Source organism: Dendrobates tinctorius, unplaced genomic scaffold (genome assembly GCF_039654945.1).
Source record: "Dendrobates tinctorius isolate UK_male_01 unplaced genomic scaffold, ASM3965494v1 ptg000321l, whole genome shotgun sequence".
NCBI classification, from domain to species: domain Eukaryota; kingdom Metazoa; phylum Chordata; class Amphibia; order Anura; family Dendrobatidae; genus Dendrobates; species Dendrobates tinctorius.
In genome coordinates this window covers 518,743-539,750 of record NW_027361988.1, presented here as the reverse complement: position 1 = coordinate 539,750, position 21,008 = coordinate 518,743, and the positions used below count along the sequence as shown (strand labels likewise).

The 21,008-nt window shown below is 45.3% G+C and overlaps 1 protein-coding gene and 1 long non-coding RNA gene across 2 annotated transcripts in view; one reads left to right on the top strand and one right to left on the bottom strand.

Annotated features, from left to right (window-relative positions):
• LOC141073990 (uncharacterized) overlaps window positions 1-21,008 on the bottom strand; it is a 344,900-nt gene that overhangs the window by 70,987 nt on the left and 252,905 nt on the right. The window lies entirely within an intron of this gene.
• On the top strand, window positions 3,121-12,831 carry LOC141073969 (uncharacterized). The gene is made up of 3 exons (XM_073561498.1): window positions 3,121-3,215; window positions 8,083-8,162; window positions 11,083-12,831. Exon 3 carries the CDS (start codon window positions 11,232-11,234, stop codon window positions 12,084-12,086), a length of 855 nt encoding a protein of 284 aa, XP_073417599.1. The 5' UTR covers window positions 3,121-3,215; window positions 8,083-8,162; window positions 11,083-11,231; the 3' UTR covers window positions 12,087-12,831.

Here is a 21,008-nt window from a genome sequence, read left to right as displayed (position 1 = left end):
CAGAGGACGGGAGTAACTCACTATATCATCCAGGAAAATTACCACAAATCTACCAATCAGTGAGAAAAATATAATTACTGACATTGTCACAGACTGCCGGAGCATTGGTTACCCCGAATGGCAGCATCAGGTTTTATATCTGCCCCTCAGGTATATTGAATGTGGTCTTCCATTCGTCCCCCTGACGTACACTTATAAGGTTATATTCCCCTCTCACATTAAGTTTGTAAAACCATTTAGCTCCAGATAATTGGATAAACAGGTCGGGTATAAGGGGTAAAGGATAGGGAAGGTGAACCGTGACTCACAGGCCCAACCCTGCATCCTTCTACCAAACCCCCCACGGTGACTGGAGAGGAGCATGGCCGTATATGAGCCTCAGCCGGACTCTGGAAGGGAGGAAATAAATGAGATTTGGGCATTTTAGCTCCTCGTGTGGAGTCGACAGCACAATCATATGCCGCCATATAGTAGACGGCCGGTAACGGGTGAGAATTCCCTCCTGTGTGGGGTCTATTTGTCTCCAGAGAAATCACACGTTACATTCCACACATAACACTGAGTAGAAAAGGCGGCGCGGGGTAATTGTGCCAGTAGTGAGGGGCGAATAATGGCGGGAATGTCACTGACTGAGAAGTCTCCATGGAGCCTCTTCACTCCGGAGATCATGTGACCCCTGACTCCTCCCCTCCTGTGGCCTCATCACAGGTCCTGTGTACAGAGCAGCCATATATGTGGAGTGCGGCTCTGCAGGTGGAGGTATGTGGAGATTCCCCCCCATTACTGAGCGCTTTAATGCTAGAAATATATTGCACAGGGGATATCACAGCCAATTCCCACAAGAAGAATCCTGGAAACATCGGCTCATCTTCTTCTCATTCAGGTCTCTACAATATCGGATCCTCTCAGTGAAGATCATCCACAAAAGAGAATTTTCCTGATTTCCCCATCAAGGATGGATATGGACAGAGACAAGATGGCGGAGAGGATGTTACACCTCACCCTAGAGATCCTCTTCCGTCTCACTGGAGAGGTGAGAGATTCTGATGACGTCACATTACATCATTCTTATCTATGGGAATAACGGATGGACAGAACTGGAGAGGTGAGGACTCTGGAAATGTCTGGAGTGAGATTTATTAATGTGTCTCTCCATAACCAGGATTACACAGTGGTGAAGAAGACCTCTAGTGATCGCTGTCAGGACCCTGTGTCTGAGGGATGTGGAAGACTCCTGAGCCCAATCACGGGACCTCCACCTCACCCCCTGATCCATGAGGACATCAATGACCAGAAGATCCTAGAACTCATCTACAAGATGATTGAGCTGCTGACTGGAGAGGTGACACTGCTGGGAATGCTGGGACATTATACAGTAACACTATGAAGGGATCGGGGGATGACGGTATCATTGTATGTGTCAGGTTCCTATAAGGTGTCAGGATGTCGCTGTCTATTTCTCCATGGAGGAGTGGGTGTATATAGAAGGACACAGAGATCTGTACAAGGATGTCATAATGGAGGTTCCCCAGCTCCTCACATCTCCAGGTAATAGACAGGACTAAATACACACGGCCTATAATTATCTGTATGTAGAGAATGAATTCAGTCCCTGTGTGTGTTTCCTCCAGATCTATCCAGTAAGAGGACAACACCAGAGAGATGTCCCCGTCCTCTTCTTCCACAGGACTGTAACCAAGAAGATCCCAGTGCTCCTCAGGATCATCAGGTAGATGGAGAGAAGGTGTCAGGAGATCTCCCCTATGATGTATAGATGGCTGTGAAGGTCTTGTGCTCAGTCTTGTTTTATCCACCAGTATTATATGTTTTACACTTGTGTAATGAGAACGGTGGAGATGGCAGGATTAGAGCTGATCATAGATGGGACTTCTCCATCTGTCTGTGACTTTTACAATATTTGTTTCCGGTTGAAGATCTGACCTATATTAATAGTACCAGGGAATACAGGTATGTATAAAATAATAAATCTCCTCATATGTTTCTCTTATTATCTCCAGTAATTGTATTATTACACAGGATTCTTATGATGTTACATCGGATCATCTTCTTCTCATTCAGGTCTCTACAATATCGGATCCTCTCAGTGAAGATCTTCTACAAAAGAAAATATTCCTGATTTACCCATCAAGGATGGATATGGACAGAGACAAGATGGCGGAGAGGATGTTACACCTCACCCTAGAGATCCTCTTCCGTCTCACTGGAGAGGTGAGAGATTCTGATGACATCACATTACATCATTCTTATCTATGGGAATAACAGATGGACAGAACTGGAGAGGTGAGGACTCTGGGAATGTCTGTAGTGAGATTTATTTATGTGTCTCTCCATAACCAGGATTACACAGTGGTGAAGAAGACCTCTAGTGATCGCTGTCAGGACCCTGTGTCTGAGGGATGTGGGAGACCCCTGAGCCCAAACATGGGGCCTCCACCTCACCCCCTGTTCCATGAGGACATCAATGACCAGAAGATCCTAGAACTTATCTACAAGATGATTGAGCTGCTGACTTGAGAGGTGACACTGCTGGAAATGCTGGGACATTATACAGTAACACTATGAAGGGATTGGGGGGATGACGGTATCATTGTATGTGTCAGGTTCCTATAAGGTGTCAGGATGTCGCTGTCTATTTCTCCATGGAGGAATGGGAGTATTTAGAAGGACACAGGGATCTGTACAAGGACGTCATAATGGAGGTTCCCCAGCCCCTCACATCACCAGGTAATAGACAGGACTAAATACACACGGCCTATAATTATCTGTATGTAGAGAATGAATTCAGTCCCTGTATGTATTTCCTCAAGATCTATCCAGTAAGAGGACAACACCAGAGAGATGTCCCCGTCCTCTTCTTCCACAGGACTGTAACCAAGAAGATCCCAGTGCTCCTCAGGATCATCAGGTAGATGGAGAGAAGGTGTCAGGAGATCTCCCCTGTGATGTGTAGACGGCTGTGATGGTCTTGTGCTCAGTCTTGTTTTATCCACCAGTATTATATGTTTTATACTTGTGTAATGAGAGCGGTGGAGATGGCAGGATTAGAGCTGATCATAGATGGGACTTCTCCATCTGTCTGTGACTTTTACAATATTTGTTTCAGGGTGAAGATCTGACCCATATTAATACTACAGAGACATATGTGAGGGGTGATGAGTGGTGTAAAGAGGAGATTCCCACATATGACTGCCCAGGTGAGTAGTAACCACTGAATGCAGAGAAGTCACAGATTCCTCTCAGTCACCGGCTGTGGCTGCTTTATCGGTGGTGTAGTCCGGCCGTATTACCATGGTCACCATTTTGCCTCTAGACCACGACATTCTCCTCCACCCAAAACTGTTGAAATGACTTTGGGCATTGAAAGCCCTTTTCTATAGAACTTACAACCTGGAGGATCCACCTACTCCCTGGGTTGAGGAGACGCTGACCGTTACCTGCCCAGATCTGTAACTATAAAGCCAATTGACAGTGTACATAGAATGTGCTGACAGGTTAGAAAATCAGTTGAAGAAAAATCTTATGCTGGGCCTGTAAGAGAAAGCGGAGGGTAATGATGCTGTTCGCTTCCTAGAACCCTGAGATCTTATCGGATGAATCTTCTCTCCCTTCTGTACTGCTGAATGTCTCATGGTCCCTACAAGACCAGGTCCAGTCTTTCTGGCCAAACTTCACTTATATGATCGCCAACATTAAGTGTACAGTGACACCTGCGCTGATTGGGCGCTGGGCATCACTTGTCATTCCACCGCATCGCAGTCTCAATGCAGCGAGTGCCAACATCGCTGGAAGGGAGCCAGATGGGCAGGTGAGTATAAGCTTTATCATTTTATCGGGGACGAACATTTAGTTTAAGAAATGCTTGTCCTAGTACTGGACAACCTCTTTAACCCCTTTACCCCCAAGGGTTATTTGAATGTTAATGACAGGGATAATTTTACAATTCTGACCACTGTCCCTTTATGAGGAGGTAACTCTGAAACGCTTCCATGGATCCTGGTGATTCTGACATTGTTTTCTCGTGACATATTGTACTTCATGTTAGTGGTAAAATTTAATTCATATAACTTGCGTTTATTTGTGAAAAATGGAAATTTGACGAAAATTTAGAAAATTTCACAATTTTCCAACTTTGAATTTTCGCGCCCTTAAATCACAGATATGTCACACAAAATACTTAAGAAGTAACATTTCCCACATGTTTACTTTACATCAGCACAATTTTGGAACCAATATTTTTTTTTGTTAGGAAGTTATAAGGGTTAAAAGTTGATCAGCGATTTCTCATTATTACAACACCATTTTTTTTCAGGGGCCACATCACATTTGAAGTCACTTTGAGGGGTCTATATGATAGAAAATACCCAAAAGTGACACCATTCTAAAAACTGCACCCATGAAGGTGCTCAAAACCACATTCAAGAAGTTTATTAACCCTTCAGGTGCTTCACAGGAATTTTTTGAATCTTTAAAAAATGAACATTTAACTTTTTTCACAATAAAATTACTTCAGGTCCATTTTTTTTATTTTAACAAGGGTAACAAGGAGAAATTGGACCATAAAAGTTATTGTGCAATTTGTCTTGAGTAGGCTGTTACCTGATATGTTGGGTGGAACCACTGTTTCGGCGCATGGCAGAGCTCAGAAGGGAAGGAGCGCCGTTTAACTTTTTCAGAGCAAAATTGGCTGGAATTGAGATCAGACGCCATGTTGCGTTTGGAGAGCCCCTGATGTGCCCAAACAGTGGAAACCCCCCACAAGTGACCCCATTTTGGAAACTAGACCCCCAAGGGACTTATCTAGATGCGTGGTGAGATCTTTGAACCCCCAAGCGCTTCACAGAAGTGTATAATGTACAGCCGTAAAATTATAAAATCATATTTTTTCCACAAAAATGATGTTTTCACCCCAATATTTATCTTCCTAAGGGAAACAGGACCACAATAGTTATTGTGTAATTTGTCCTGAGTACGCAGATACCGCATATGTGGGGGTAAACCACTGTGTGGGTGCATGGCAGAGCTCAGAAGGGAAGGAGCGCCGTTTGACTTTTTCAACGCGAAATTGGCTGGAATTGAAATCATACGCCATGTTGCATTTGGAGAGCCCCTGATGTGCCTGAACAGTGGAAACCCCCCACAAGTGACCCCATTTTGGAAACTAGACCCCCCAAGGAACTTATCTAGATGTTTAGTGAGCATTTTGAACCCCCAAGTGATTCACAGAAGCTTATAACGCCCTGGCGTGAAAATAAAAAAATCATATTTTTTCAACAAACATGATCTTTTAGTCCCCAATTATTTTATTTTTCCAATGGTAAGAGGAGAAATTGGACAAGTTGTCCAATTTGTCCTGAGTACGCTGGTACCCCATATGTGGTAGAAAACAATTGTATGGGCACACGTCATGGCTCGGAAGGGAAGTAGTGACATTTTTTACTGCAGACTTTGATGGAATGGTCTGCGGTTGTCATGTCCCATTTGGAGAGCCCCTGATGTGCCTAAACAGTGGAACCCCCCACAAGTGACCCCATTTTGGAAACTAGACCCCCCAAGGAACTTATCTAGATGTGTGGTGAGCACTTTGAACCCACAAGTGCTACACAAAATTTCATAACGTAGAGACATAAAAATAAATAAATCATATTTTTTTTTCCACAAAAATGATTTTTCACCCCCAATTTTTTATTTTTGCAAGGGTAACAGGAGAAATTGGACCCCAAAAGTTGTTGTGCAATTTGTCCTGAGTAGGCTGATACCCTATATGTGGGGGTAGTCACTGTTTGGGCACATGGCAGAGCTTGTAAGGGAAGGAGCACCGTTTGACTTTTTCAACGCAGAATTGGCTGGAATTGAGATCAGACGCCATGTCACGTTTGGAGAGCACCTGATGTGCCCAAACAGTGGAAACCCCCAATTCTACCTACAACACTAACCCCAACACACCCCTAACCCTAATGGGAAAATGGAAATAAATACATTTTTTTATTTTATTATTTTTCCCTAACTAAGGGGGTGATAACGGGGGGTTTGATTTACTATTTATGGCGGTTTTTATGTTTGGCAGCTGTCACACGCTAAAAAATGCTTTTTATTGTAAAAATAGATTTTGCATCACCACATTTTGAGAGCTATAACTTTTCCGTATTTTGACCCACTGAGTCATGTGATGTCTTATTTTTTGCGGGACGAGTTGACATTTTTATTGGTACCATTTACAGGCACGTGACATTTTTTGATCGCTTTTTATTTCAATTTTTGGGAAGCAGAATGAACAAAAACCAGCATTTCATTAATTTCTTTTGGGGGGGGGCGTTTATACCGTTCCGTGTGTGGTAAACTTGATAAAGCGGTTTTATTCTTCGGATCAGTACGATTGCAGCAATACCTGATTTATTTTTTGTTATGTTTTGGCGCTTTTATACAATAAAAACAATTTTATATAAATAATTATTTCTGCATCTGCGAGCTATAACTTTTTACTTTTTCCACTGATGATGCTGTATGGTGGCTCATTTTTTGCGGAACAAGATGACTTTTCAGCGGTACCATTTTTATTTATATCCGTCTTTTTGATTGCGTGTTATTGCACTTTTTGTTCGGTGGTATGATGATAAAGCATTGTTTTTTGCCTTTTTTTGAAGGGGTTCACTAAAGGGGTTAACTAGTGGGACAGTTTTATAGGGCGGGTCGTTACGGACGCGGCAATACTAAATATATGTACTTTTGTTTTTTGTTATTTACAAAAAAAAGAAATTATTAGGAAATTTTTTTAAAATTTATTTAGGAATTTTCTAAAAATTATTTTTACGCGTTTTTTTTTCTTTATTACGTTGTCCCAGGGGGGGACATCACTATACAGTGTCAGATCGCTGATCTGACATTTTGCAATGCACTGTGTCATCAGCGATCTGACAGGCAGTGCAGGTGGCTTCTCAGCGCCTGCTCTCAGCAGGCGCTGAGAAGCCACCTCCCTTCAGGACCCAGAACGCCCCCGTGGCCATCTTGGATCCAGGGGCCTGAAGTGAGGAGGCCCTCAGAACAACACGAGCACATTGCTTTGTTCTGAGGGTCTCAGGGAAGCGCACAGGGAGCCCACTCCCTGCACGATTCTCCCTTATGCTCCGGGAAAATCTGCGATCATATTTGATCGCAGTGTGATGGGGGTTATTGTGCTGGGAGCGGTCTGTGACCGCTCCTGGCACTTAGTGCCGGTTGACATCTGTGATAATCGCCCCGTGGGCGCAGCTGATCGCAATGGCGTACTATCCCAATCGGTCATACGGGTCCGGGTTACCTGGTTGGGATAGTACGTCATATGTCAGGAAGGGGTTAAGAAATACTATAGATATGTGCTAAATACACTAAATGACACTGATATATGCATTACTAAACGTCTATGTGTATGGCTGGGCAGAGTAGTCAGGGGCACCCATACACTTAAGGAGATGATTAAATCGATAATGAAGCCATACTGTGTCTTGGATATATACTGTGTAGGATGATGCAGAGTCAGCAGCGTTCAGGCCGGCTGCGCTGATCCTAACACCTGCTTGAAAAGGAAAGAGCTGCCGCCCTATGTCTGCGTGATGTCACTATACTGCGGGCTCTCTTCTATTGCAGAAAAGAGTGATATTATCCAATGCGTTTCTGAGGCTTCGGTGTCCTTCATCAGGGATCCCTTCTTTTTTGCAATAGAAGAGCCGGCAGTGTAGTGACATCACGCAGACATAGGGCGGCAGCTTTTTCCTTTTCAAGCAGGTGGCAGGAACATAGTGCAAATCCAGGACACAGTACGGCTTCATAATCATGATCACCTCCTTAAGTGTACGTGTGCCCCAGCCTGCTCTACCCAGCCATACATGGAGACGTTCAGTAATTCATAGATCAGGGTCATCTGTGTATGTAGGGCATATCTGCTGTATATATTTACTGCATTTCTACACGTTAAGCCATAGAGCAGGCAGGTGCTGTATGCAGATTCTTGACCCTGTCACGCAGTGGTAATGCCAGTGCATTCATCAAATTTACGTCCCTGTAATATACATTTATTCCCGCCTGCAGGAGATGTGTTCAATAGAAAAAATAAAGACGCGCACTCGTGCTGTAGGAGGAGGTGCTGACTGAACGTGGATATACCACAGGTAAAAGTCAACGGGTAGACAGTGGCACTCAAAATTGAATGTCACTTGCATCAGAGTCATTAAAGGAATTATTATGATTTTTATTAATTTTTTTTCAATAAATCAAGAAAAGTGAAAAAACACCGCAAACAGAGATCAGATTCCAAACATGAGTACTACACGGTTACGTTTCGACCTATACCTAGGTCTTTCTCAAACCATACTGCAAGATAAACATGCAAAGAAAAATTATTTACCACACTAAACAAAGTGATCAAGATAATGTACAAAAGGCTAGAGACATAGTGGACATAAATATATACAAAATTAATGAAATTTAAAAAGGGTGTATGCTGAAAAACCCTATAGATACAAAATATATAAACATCTATATGTGCACACATAGGACTACACATGGATCTGCGCAATAACAGGAATGCAGTGTAAGACAAGAAGAGGGTCATAGGAGATATTGCAGACTATTGGCAAACAAATATACAGTACTAATCATAATGTGCTTGGATAAATGGAAAACGAAGCTGGGTGGTGGAGAAAGGAAAGTATAGCAAACATGAGATACTAACCTCAATAGGAGTGTCAAGGTATATGGAAAGAGGACAATTTTTCAGAGTCCCAAAGTAAGGGCTGTGGGAAAAAAAAAAAAAGGAGAGATCATAAGAAAAAAGGAACAGAGGGTAAGCAAGGCGCCAGGGGGTGCTGCTGTACTGACCTGTGGCAAGAGAGCGGCCTCCTCCCAGCCTCATAGTGACTCTCAACATATATAAACCGAGGCATTCTTGCCTCCACCCACAACACTGCAGATCCCTGCCGCTCTCTTTGCTGATTGGGTTACAGTTCTTCGCTTTGTATGATTTGTGGAGGGATCGGCCTGTCTCACTTATGTGAGTCTGTAACTCCCTCATAGTCTTTAACATAAGGTCTCCATTACCTCTTCCAAATGCCCGAGATCTAAATTCAAGACATCTCAGCTCTGCACTATTATACACAGTTCTCTATAAATGTGTAATATTTCTCCATGAAACTCATCTGACAGAAAATATTGGAGCTTACGATAGTTTAGATTGTGACGTCACCGAGCCCCATACTCTAATTACCCCAGAGAGGTTTCACCACTAGCTGCTCATTTATTACTGATGGAGACTGTGGAGTTAGGCAATAATACATCTACTGAAATGATCAATCTTCAGTTTTCGACTACAGTAGTTAGTGCCCAAAATGCTGATTTAACCACTTCTCGCAGCCAGTTTTGTCTTCCTAATCAGACCCCAATTTTCAAATCTGACATGTATCAATTTATGTGGTGATAACTGTGAAATTCTTCACAAAGGATAATAGGAAACAAATTGACATTACAAGTTATTTTCCAACTTCTCTTGAATGCGACAAAACCCTATATACGGTTGTACACTACTGTCTTGGCACATGGCAGGGTTAAGAAGGGAAAGAGCGCCATTAAGCTGTATGAAGGCAAATTTTGCTGGAATAGTTTGCCGACAAAATTTATTGGGGGCATTGTTCGTGGTCAATTGGCAGCTCAAAAGATGTCCACCATGAAGAGGCTTGGCGCTATCTACTCCATTTTCCAGATCCAAGGGTTTGTCTTGCTCATCACCCTTTAACCCTTCTACATGGATCTGGACTTACACAAAGACCCCTAGGCTTGGGCGATGGTGTTACCTGCTGTTTTGTGGTGTGAAATAGCAAGAAGAATAGATAGTCGAGTCAGGACCAGGAGAGGAGAGAAAATAAAAAGTTATAAGATGCAAGAGTAGTCCGTAAACAGAGCGGGTTCATAACAGGAAGCAAATACACAAGCCGGGAGCTGAGCACCGAGGACCGAACCGGAGCAGGCCAACGCTGTATCTGACAGCCTTCGGTAATATGCTTCAAGCTTTAGTACGGTGCGGTGCTTTCCAATTGGCTGAAGCAGGGAGCAGATAACTTCACCTGGACAGCACCCACACATACTGCCAGACTGGATGGTACTACTGGTCCCAGGCACCCTAATCTTAGTGGCTGAACAGTGCCTGTGCCGCCTACAGCTTCTGTTTCTAATGTCGCATCCATCACCGGTGCTGCCTGCAGAATGAATAAGATGGCACCTGGTGACAGAAGCAGACGTCACAGGAGCAGATCCTGGAGAAAATGGGACATACCGTTTGCGGAAGTCTCAATATGACAAAATGTCAGAAATCCAGAGCAGTAGAAATCCTCATAAAGTGACTACATTTTGGAAATTATAACCCTCGGTCAAGTAATCTATAAGAGTAGTGACTATTTTGACTTCACAGGGACTTTGCGGAAATTAGCACACAGGGGATGTTGGAGAGTGAAGATTAGAAATATGCCATATTATTGCCCAGCACATAATGCCCGGATTGTGCTCCACTAGACACGCACATAGAAAACTAAGTGGGTCCTTCTCATTACAGTGATGCCAAATACAGGGATGGTAAATGTGGTTTAGGTACACTGCAAAGCTCAGAAGCGAGGGGGAGATTTGACTTGGAAAGAGTGCATTTTGCTGGCTTTGTTTATGGAAGCCATGTTGCTTTTCAAGAGTCTTTGAGCCATTAATAATGTGGACATCTGTTTTTTCAATGACAGATGATGGACCTGAGTGGGAACTTGTTTTATGTGAGATGAGTAGGAGTTGTTATTGGTGGTATTTTCGCCTACATATCATTGATGGGTTGCTTTTTATTTATTATATTTGGGAGGCAGAATGAACAAACAGTTGAACACCACACACTACTGGTTCATCCTCTAACTTTTTGTATTAGACTGTGAACTGTCATTGACTTAGACAGTCATTCAATAATTTTACATAACTTGCCATTTTTACAGACAGTTTAAGTAGCCATTTTCAAAAATATAAAATTCTAGGATATTATATTCAAAATAATTGTTTTTTTCTTAGCAGATGACTCTACCAGGAGATCAGGACAGCTGATATCTTCAATTTTTAAATCAGATGATCGCAAAATCCCACAGGATGCAACTGAAGTCATTGCCATTGCTCCAGATATACCAGCATCCCTTTACAGTAAAGATCTGTCATCTGATCCTATGAAACAGGTCCCATCTTCTGATTCATTACTGACTACTAAGGAAAATCAAAGTCACAAAAGAGGCATTAAAAAACAAACTGCTCCTAAAGCAAAGAAGTCATTTTCACATTCAGAATATAGAAATAGTTTTCCCCTCAAAAAGTCGTTTCTTAAACATCAACAAAATCACACAACGGAGAAGAGATTTTCTTGCTCCAAGTGTGGGAAATGCTTTAACTGGAATTCAGAACTTGTTAGGCATGAGAGAACTCACACAGAGGAGAAACATTTTTCCTGTTCAGAATGTGGGAAATATTTTAAACATAAACCTAATCTTGTTAGACACCAGAGAACTCACACAGGGGAGAAGCCTTTTTCCTGTTCAGAATGTGGGAAGTATTTTAACCAGAGATCATCTTTGGTTAAGCACCAGAGAATTCACACAGGGGAGAAGCCTTTTTCCTGTTCTGAATGTGGGAAATGTTTTATACAGAAATCAGATTTTGTTAATCACCAGAGAAGTCACACACGGGAGAAGCCTTTTTGCTGTTCAGAATGTGGGATGTGTTTTCACCAGAAATCAAGTCTAGTTATTCACCAGCGAACCCACATAGGGGAGATGCCTTTTTCCTGTTCAGAATGTGGGAAGTGTTTTAACCAGAATTCAGATTTGGTTAATCACCATAGAACTCACACAGGGGAGAAGCCGTTTTCCTGTTCAGAATGTGGGAAGTGTTTTATCCAGAATTCAGATTTGGTTAATCACCATAGAACTCACACAGGGGAGAAGCCTTTTTCCTGTTCAGAATGTGGGAAATGGTTTACACATAAATCAAATGTTGTTAGGCACCAGAGAACTCACACAAGGGAGTAGCCATTTTCCTGTTCATAATAATAATAATAATCGTTATTTATATAGCGCCAACATATTCCACAGCGTTGACAGTTTAACAGTTTCAAACACAACAGTCGTAACAACGTTAACAATAATACAATAATTACCGTATTTTTCGCTTTATAAGACGCTCCGGATTATAAGACGCACCCCAAATTTTGAGGAGAAAAATAGGAAAAAAACTTTATTTTTAATAAAATGGTGGTGCATCTTATAATCCATGCGTCTTATTGCTTACCAGGGGTGGTGATGGAGGAGGCCGGAGTGGAACATTGCTGCTGGGATGAGGGGGTGTTTTGATGTGCAGCGTGCCGCTGCCGGTGTCTGTTACTGCCGCCGCCCTCTGTCCCCTGATGCTTGCCACCACCGCCACGCTCTGTCCCCCGGTGCCTGCTTGCCACCACCGCCGCACTCTGTCCCCCAGTGCTTGCCACCACCGCCACGCTGTCCCCCGGTGCCTGCTTGCCACCACCGCCGCGCTCTCCCCCGGTTCTTACCGCCACCACCACGCTCTGTCCCCCGGTTCTTACCGCCACGCTCCTATCCCCCGGTGTTTGCCGCCATCGCCGCGCTCTGTCCCGTTCTGAGGGTACTTGCCGTGGCACTCTGTGCCCTGATGCTGCCGCTGCGCTGTCTGCCACCGCCGCGCTCCTGTCCCCCGGTGGTTTCTTCCGCCGCGCTCCTGTCCCCCGGTGGTTTCTTCCGCCCCACCGCCGCCGCCGCGCTCTGTCCCGTTCAGCGTGGGGGGGTCTCTGTCGCTCCATGCCTGCTTTCTTCCTGGAAAATGGCCGCCGCGCATGCGCAGACGGACATCTCGGCACTGAAATCTCGGGAGATGAGATTTCAGCGCTGAAATCTCATCTCCCGAGATTTCAGTGCCAAGATGTCCGTCTGCGCATGCACGGCGGCCATTTTCCAGGAAGAAAGCAGGCATGGAGCGACAGAGACCCCCCCACGCTGAACGGGACAGAGCGCGGCGGCGGCGGTGGGGCGGAAGAAACCACCGGGGGACAGGAGCGCGGCGGTGGCGGACAGCGCAGCGGCAGCATCAGGGCACAGAGTGCCGCGGCAAGTACCCTCAGTGGCAGCGCAAATGTATATCCTCTTTGTAAGACGCACCCCCTTTTTCCCCTCAATTTTGGGGGAAAAAAAGTGCGTCTTACAAAGCGGAAAATACGGTAAAGCAAAATAAAACGACCCTGCTCATGAGAGCTTACAATCTACAGCGTGGGCCATTTATATGGATACACCTAAATAAAATGGGAATGCTTGGTGACCCAGAGCGGCTCACTGAATTTGCAGAATGGGCAAAGCAAAAATTGGAACAGGACCCTCAGTTTACACAGAACATTATGTTCAGTGATGAGGCAAACTTTTTTGGGTGGGCCATTTATATGGATACACCTAAATAAAACAGGAATGGTGACAGTTTTCTTGCTTATGGTGTCTTGCATTGAAATCTGCTGCAGTGACCCCGGTAAGGCGTTCAACAGACATCAACACAATTTCTATCAGCTCCTCACGTGTTAACCTTTGCAACATGTCAATGGCTGTAAACAAAGAGAAACTTGAAAATAACTCATGAAAGAATAAAGTTATGTTAAAACCAAGAACACTATTGTTTTTCTTGTGAAATTCTCAATAAGATTGATGTGTCACATGACCCTCTTCCCATTGAAAAAAATAAAGTTGGATCCAAAATGGCCACCATGGTCACCACCCATCTTGAAAAGTTTTCCACCTCCCATATACTAATGTGCCACAAGCAGGAAGCTGATATCACCAACCATTCCCATTTTATTTAGGTGTATCCATATAAATGGCCCACCCTGTACAATGAGGTGAGGGAGATACAAAGTACAGGTGTATATTTACAATGATAGTCCAGTCATCTTGAGGGAGTGGCGGTTAGATAGAGATAGTGAATTGGCTACATATGCACACTTACAAATAAAATGGTTTTTGATTAGGGAATGTGATAGGCTGCTCTGAACAAATGTGGTTTGAGGGAATGCCTAAAACTGGGCAAGTTGTGGCTGGTCCAAATTTCTTGTGGTAGAGCATTCTAGAGGATTGGCGCAACAAGGGAGAAATCTTGGAGTCGGGAGTGGGAGGTACGGATTAGTGCAGAGGTTAGTCAAAAGTCATTTAAAGAGCACAGCGATCGGCTAGGCTGATAGACAGAAATGAAGCAGGAGATGTAAGGGGGTGCCGCACTGTGGAGAGCTTTGTGGGTGAGAACAAGTATTTTGAATTGGATCCTATAATGAATGGGCAGCCAGTATAACGACTGGCGAAGAGCGGACGCGTCCGAGTACCTATTAGCCAGATGGACAACCCTGGCTTCTGCATTAAGGATGGATTGGAGAGGGGAAAGTCAAGTGAGGGGGAGGCCAATTAATAGAACATTACAGTAGACCAGGCGGGAGTGTATCAGGGCGACAGTGAGGGTTTCTATTGTTTCCATGTTGAGAAAAGTGCGGATTCTAGAGATGCTCTTTAGGTGTAAGCGGCAAGAGCGGGCAAGAGATTGTATATGGGAGGTGACGGAGAGATTGGTGTCAAACATAACACCCAGACAGCACGCCTGCTGCTGGGGTATAATTATAGTGCCACCCACGGAGAGGGAAATGTCAGATTTAAGGAGTTTAGTAGACAGTGGGAGCGGAAGAGTTCAGTTTTGGAAAGGTTGAGTTTCAGATAGAGAGCGGACATGATGTTGGAGACTGTGGACAGACAGTCACTGGCGTTCTGTAGTACAGCGGGGGTAAGGTCAGGGGATGACATGTATAGTTGTGTGTCATCAGCATAAAGATGGTACTGAAACCCAAATCTGCTTATAGTCTATCCAATTGGGGCCGTGTAGAGAGAGAAGCAAAGGGGGCCAAGTACTGAGCCCTGAGGTACCCCAACAGTGAGAGGAAGAGGAGATAAAGTGGAGCCAGCGAACAAAACACTGAAGGAGCGGTCAGAGAGATAGGAAGAGAACCAGGAGAGAGCAGTGTCATTAATGCCTTGTGACTGGAGTCTAGAGAGTAGGAGATGGTGGTCAACAGTGTCGAAAGTTGCAGAAAGGTAAAGAAAAATGAGCAGAGAGTGGTCACCGTTACATTTTGCCATCAGAAGGTCATTGGTCACTTTAATGAGTGCAGTTTCTGTCGAATGTAGGGGGCAGAAGCCGGACTGTGAAGGGTCTAGAAGGGAGTGAATGGAGAGGTAACAGGTTAGGTGGGAGTAGACCATGCGCTTCAAGAGTTTAGAGATGAAGGGGAGATTGGAGACTGGTCTGTAGTTGTTTGTGGAGGATGGGTCGAGAGCGGGTTTCTTTAATAATGGAATAATGATAGTGTGTTTGAAAGAGGAAGGGAAAATGTCCGAGGAGAGGGAGAGATTAAAGATTGTAGTTGGGTGGCTTGTGACGTCTAGAGAGAGAGACTGGAGTAGATGTGAGGGAATGGGGTCAGTAGTTCACGTAGTTGCACAAGAAGAGAGGAGCCTGGAGACGACTTCTTCTGTGATGGGATCAAATGTGGAGAGTGAGCCAGGGGAAATGCAGGGAGGGATGAGACTCACAGCACCTGGTGTCTGGGAGCGGATTTCCTGATGTATTATCTATTTTCTCTGTAAAGTGGGAGGCCAGGTCATCAGCACAAATGTCTGTGATAAGGGCTTGTGCTTTCGGCCTGAGGAGGGAGTGAAAGGGGTCAAAAAGTTTCTTGGGGTTGTCGGATAGTGAGGAGATCAGGGTGGTGAAGTAGGGCTGATTGGCGAGGTGAAGGTCAGAGCTATAGGTTCTTAACATAAATTTGAAGTGGATGAAGTCTTCTGGTGGGAGAGTTTTCCTCCATAAGGGATGGTGGACCAGGGTTGGAGAAGATGTCCCCTAAAATCAGTAGGAGTAGGAAGATAAAGAGCAAGTAGTTATTGGAATTGTCAGAAGTTTTTTTGTGCGATGTGTTTAGGCAAGATGGGCTGAGGTTTTTCAGGAAGTTGAGAATTGCATGGGAGCTGTACATGCAGTGGCGGATTATAATGAGGTCAATTTGGGCAGTTGCCCCGGGCCCAGTGGGGTTAAGGGGCCCACAGCCCAGGCCAGTAAATTGCCCCATTATAATCCGCCACCGGGCAGGGCCAGATTATAGGCAGGGCAGGCGGGGTTTCAGCCCCGGGGCCCCCACCACAAGAGCTTCTAAGGGGGCCCCCACCACATTCCTGCTGGCTGCTGCAATGGCACTCCATCTTCTCCCCACCTAAAAGTGAGTGACCGTGGGGGCGGCATTATGTGCTCTGCTACCAGCAGCATCTACAAGTAGCGTGAACGCTGATGCTGCTGGTAGCGTGCAAAGGCTTGTGATGAGATCACAGGAGGGAAGGTGTCAGGACCCCCGATCATGTGACCCCTGTCTCCTCCCCTCCTGTGACCTCATCACAGGTCCTGTGCGCACAGCACAGAGCACTGAGAGCAGCCATGTATGTGGAGTGTGGCTCTGCGGGTGGAGGTCGGTGCTGGAGGCCCCATTATTCTCTATGTGGAGTGCGGCTCTGCGGGTGGAGGTCGGTGCTGGAGGCTCCATTATTCTCTATGTGGAGTGTGGCTCTGCGGGTGGAGGTCGGTGCTGGAGGCTCCATTATTCTCTATGTGGAGTGTGGCTCTGCGGGTGGAGGTCGGTGCCGGAGGCTCCATTATTCTCTATGTGGAGTGCGGCTCTGCGGGTGGAGGTCGGTGCTGGAGGCTCCATTATTCTCTATGTGGAGTGCGGCTCTGCGGGTGGAGGTCAGTGCCGGAGGCTCCATTATTCTCTATGTGGAGTGTGGCTCTGCGGGTGGAGGTCGGTGCTGGAGGCTCCATTATTCTCTATATGGAGTGCGGCTCTGCGGGTGGAGGTCGGTGCTGGAGGCCCCATTATTCTCTATGTGGAGTGCGGCTCTGCGGGTGGAGGTCGGTGCTGGAGGCTCCATTATTCTCTATGTGGAGTGCGGCTCTGCGGGTGGAGGTCGGTGCTGGAGGCTCCATTATTCTCTATGTGGAGTGCGGCTCTGCGGGTGGAGGTCGGTGCTGGAGGCTCCATTCTCTATGTGGAGTGCGGCTCTGCGGGTGGAGGTCGGTGCTAGAGGCTCCATTATTCTCTATGTGGAGTGCGGCTCTGCGGGTGGAGGTCGGTGCTGGAGGCTCCATTATTCTCTATGTGGAGTGCGGCTCTGCGGGTGGAGGTCGGTGCTGGAGGCTCCATTATTCTCTATGTGGAGTGGGGCTCTGCAGGTGGAGGTCGGTGCTGGAGGCTCCATTATTCTCTATGTGGAGTGGGGCTCTGCAGGTGGAGGTCGGTGCTGGAGGCTCCATTATTCTCTATGTGGAGTGCGGCTCTGCGGGTGGAGGTCGGTGCTGGAGGCCCCATTATCCTCTATGTGGAGTGTGGCTCTGCGGGTGGAGGTCGGTGCTGGAGGCTCCATTATTCTCTATGTGGAGTGGGGCTCTGCGGGTGGAGGTCGGTGCTGGAGGCTCCATTATTCTCTATGTGGAGTGTGGCTCTGCGGGTGGAGGTCGGTGCTGGAGGCCCCATTATTCTCTATGTGGAGTGGGGCTCTGCAGGTGGAGGTCGGTGCTGGAGGCTCCATTATTCTCTATGTGGAGTGCGGCTCTGTGGGTGGAGGTCGGTGCTGGAGGCTCCATTATTCTCTATGTGGAGTGCGGCTCTGCGGGTGGAGGTCGGTGCTGGAGGCCCCATTATTCTCTATGTAGAGTGTGGCTCTGCGGGTGGAGGTCGGTGCTGGAGGCCCCATTATTCTCTATGTAGAGTGTGGCTCTACGATTCGTGACCCCCGTCACGTGACGAGGGGGGCCCACAGAGTCTGAACTGCCCCGGGCCCTGGCTACCCTTAATCCACCCCTGTGTACATGGGAGAGGGAAGTATATAGGGGCTGATGTGTATGAGTCTTGATGGAGGGGGATGGGGCAATGAATGTGGATGGCAAGGGAACACAGGGGGATAGAAATAAAGCACATGGCTAAAAGGGAGAGCAAAGTGTGAGTTACCTGGCTCCTGCCCTGACTAACTGCCATGGATTAACTGCTTCATCTAGAGGCTTAGCTGCTGGGATGCTTTGCTGAGGAGATGCGTGCACCCCACACTGCGTGCACACCTTAGAATGCTTCTAAATTTATAGGCCACACTACAGGGTCAGGAGAGAGGGATTGTGGGAGCTCATTTGGGATAATTTAGCAGCTGTTTCAACACCAGGGGGTGGATAGATGATAAAAACACTTGTCATGGCACCATCTCTATGCTATAACACCTTTCCCAAGATAATATCTACAATGACCCCAGCCATGGATGTACAGCAGTGAGTATTGAGTACAATGTAACAGATGAATTATAGAAATAATTCAGCAAGCAAAGTTCTATGTTATATGCCATTAAAGTTGTTACAGGATAACTTGGCAGTAATTGATAGCAGAGTTCTATGTTCTATACCATTAAAAGAAATGTTGCAGGATGATAAACAGCAGAGGACAGCAAGCAGAGGTTGTACCATTAAAAGAAATGTTGCAGGATGATAAACAGCAGAGGACAGCAAGCAGAGGTTGTACCTGTGTGAAGAGAGAAGATGGATGTTAATTCCCTACCATGGATTAATTGCTTCTTCTAGATGTTTAGCTGCTGGAATGCTTTGCTGAGGGAATGCGTGCACCCACAGAATGTGGGAAATGTTTTACACAGAAATTAAATTTTGTTAAGCACCAGAGAACTCACACAGGGGAGAAGCCATTTTTCCTGTTTAGAATGCGGGAAATGTTTTAGCCAAAAACCAGATTTTGTTATGCAGCAGAGAACCCACACAGGATAGAAGCCTTTTTCATGTTCAGAATGTGGGAAATGTTTTAACCGGAAAGCGCATCTGGATGGCCACTAGAGAACTCACACAGGGGAGAAGCCTTTTTCATGTTCAGAATGTGGGAAATTTTTCTTTTATTTTTTATATGTATTTAACTGTTTTTATTGATTTGGAAGTTTTAATAAGGGGAGGAGTGAGGAGAGAAATGTAAGGTTTTAGGAAAAGGGGGAGGGGGTACAATAAGGAGAGGGGGAGGAAAGGGAAGGGAAATGGGGTGACAATAAAAGCTAGAAAACTCCAAATATACATTTCCATAGCTTTGCATATGAAATTTATGCAGATGTAAACTGTATAAGCTTTATCTAACATAAGTTTATATCATGAAAAGACTGTTGGCACTTAATGATCAGTATAAAAAAAAAAAAAGGTTATATGTTGACCAGATCTGTTGGAGTATTCCATCAGCCGTACCGTAGCGCAGATGTTTATTATTTGGACAATAAAGTATATCTTTGGTTTAAGCCGTAACAGGAATTGATTTCCATTTGTCCCATTTCTTTGCGTGCTTCTTTAAGTTATCATTAATAATAGCGAAGCGTAGTTCCAAAGAGTAGTGCGAAGAGATTTTCTCCAAAATGTCTGAAAACTTTGGCACATCCACTCTTTTCCAGTACAATGCCCGGGAATTCCTAACCACCAGGAAAATATGTATTATAACAAACCTTATTGAAGGGTCGAACTCTTCAAGGTCAATAGAGAGAAGAGCGGCCTTTGGAGTTAACGGGTAATGCCTCTTGAGAAGGGAGTCCATATATCGATACCTGTTCCACAGGCTTTTAACTTTAGAAGATTACCATGTAGTCCGCGATTTCTCCAACATAAGGGTGAGTTCTTTTGGTCAATATGAGCTAGGTGAGAAGGGGTGTATCGCCATCTAACGAGGGTTTTATAGGAAGCCTCGTGAAGGATCATAGAAATATTGGACGAATATGAGTTTCTGATAGCGTTTTCCCATTGTTCGTGGTTAATAGAATATTTAGTTCTGATTCCCACTTTACCATATACGAGTTTTTATGGAAGGTATTATCTTTATTTATAAAACTATAAAGATTTTTGGTGCTCCATAAAAATGTATTATTAGATTTTCTAATAATATGGCAATAATTTCTGCCTTCGGATTTTTGTTGCTTATAAATTTACCATTGCTATCTTTTAAAGTTAAAAAGAACATAAAGGGACACTTATAAATCACAAGACTCACCGCGTGCAGAGAAACACGGGGGAAGAGCTCAGGGCTGGGGGGCAACAGGGTGAAGACACTGACAACAGATCAGCAGGCAAGGCTGAGATACAAAGGAACACATTGCCACCCGCTCTCCAGACACCAGTCTAAAGGCATGGAGCTACAGCAGCTATAACAGAAGGAATGAAGTGCACGGCAGTCCTGTACTCGAGCTGTCCTCGCTGAGACAGTAAGACAACAAACGCTGTGCTATCTGAATAATCGCACATTGGCCTTAAGAGAAATACAGCATCAAACATAATCCCCTCGAGCTATTAAGCAAAACCCATCTCTAGTTGTATAACTTTCATGTAATTCTCGTTACTTTTACTGAACTCTCGATATATAATTTTGCTGAAATCTCGTCACATAATTCTTTATATAACCCTTACTGATCGCCCGGACATTTAAAGGGCAGGTGTCTGTTAAGTAAAACTTGACTCTCGGGGCCTTCGGGAGGCGGAGCTTGAAGATGGCCGCATTTTAATAGAGCTCCCTGACAGCAGATTGAATCCGCTGCCATCACACCGCAGCACTGAGCGGGGCAGCAGGGATAAGGCCCAGGCAAGGTTCCCCTGATAGCGGGACCAGCTCTCCGGGAATCCCAGAGGTCCTAGGCGCAGGCGGCGCTGACATCCACGCGAAACGTGGATTCCAATACATGGGGCACACGCTGGAGTGCTCACCGCAGCATCACCGGACTGCAAGGTAACCGGGGCAGTTACAAGTGAGGCAGATATTCAATAGCGACGCCACTGCCAAACCTACACAAGCTCATCAGGTC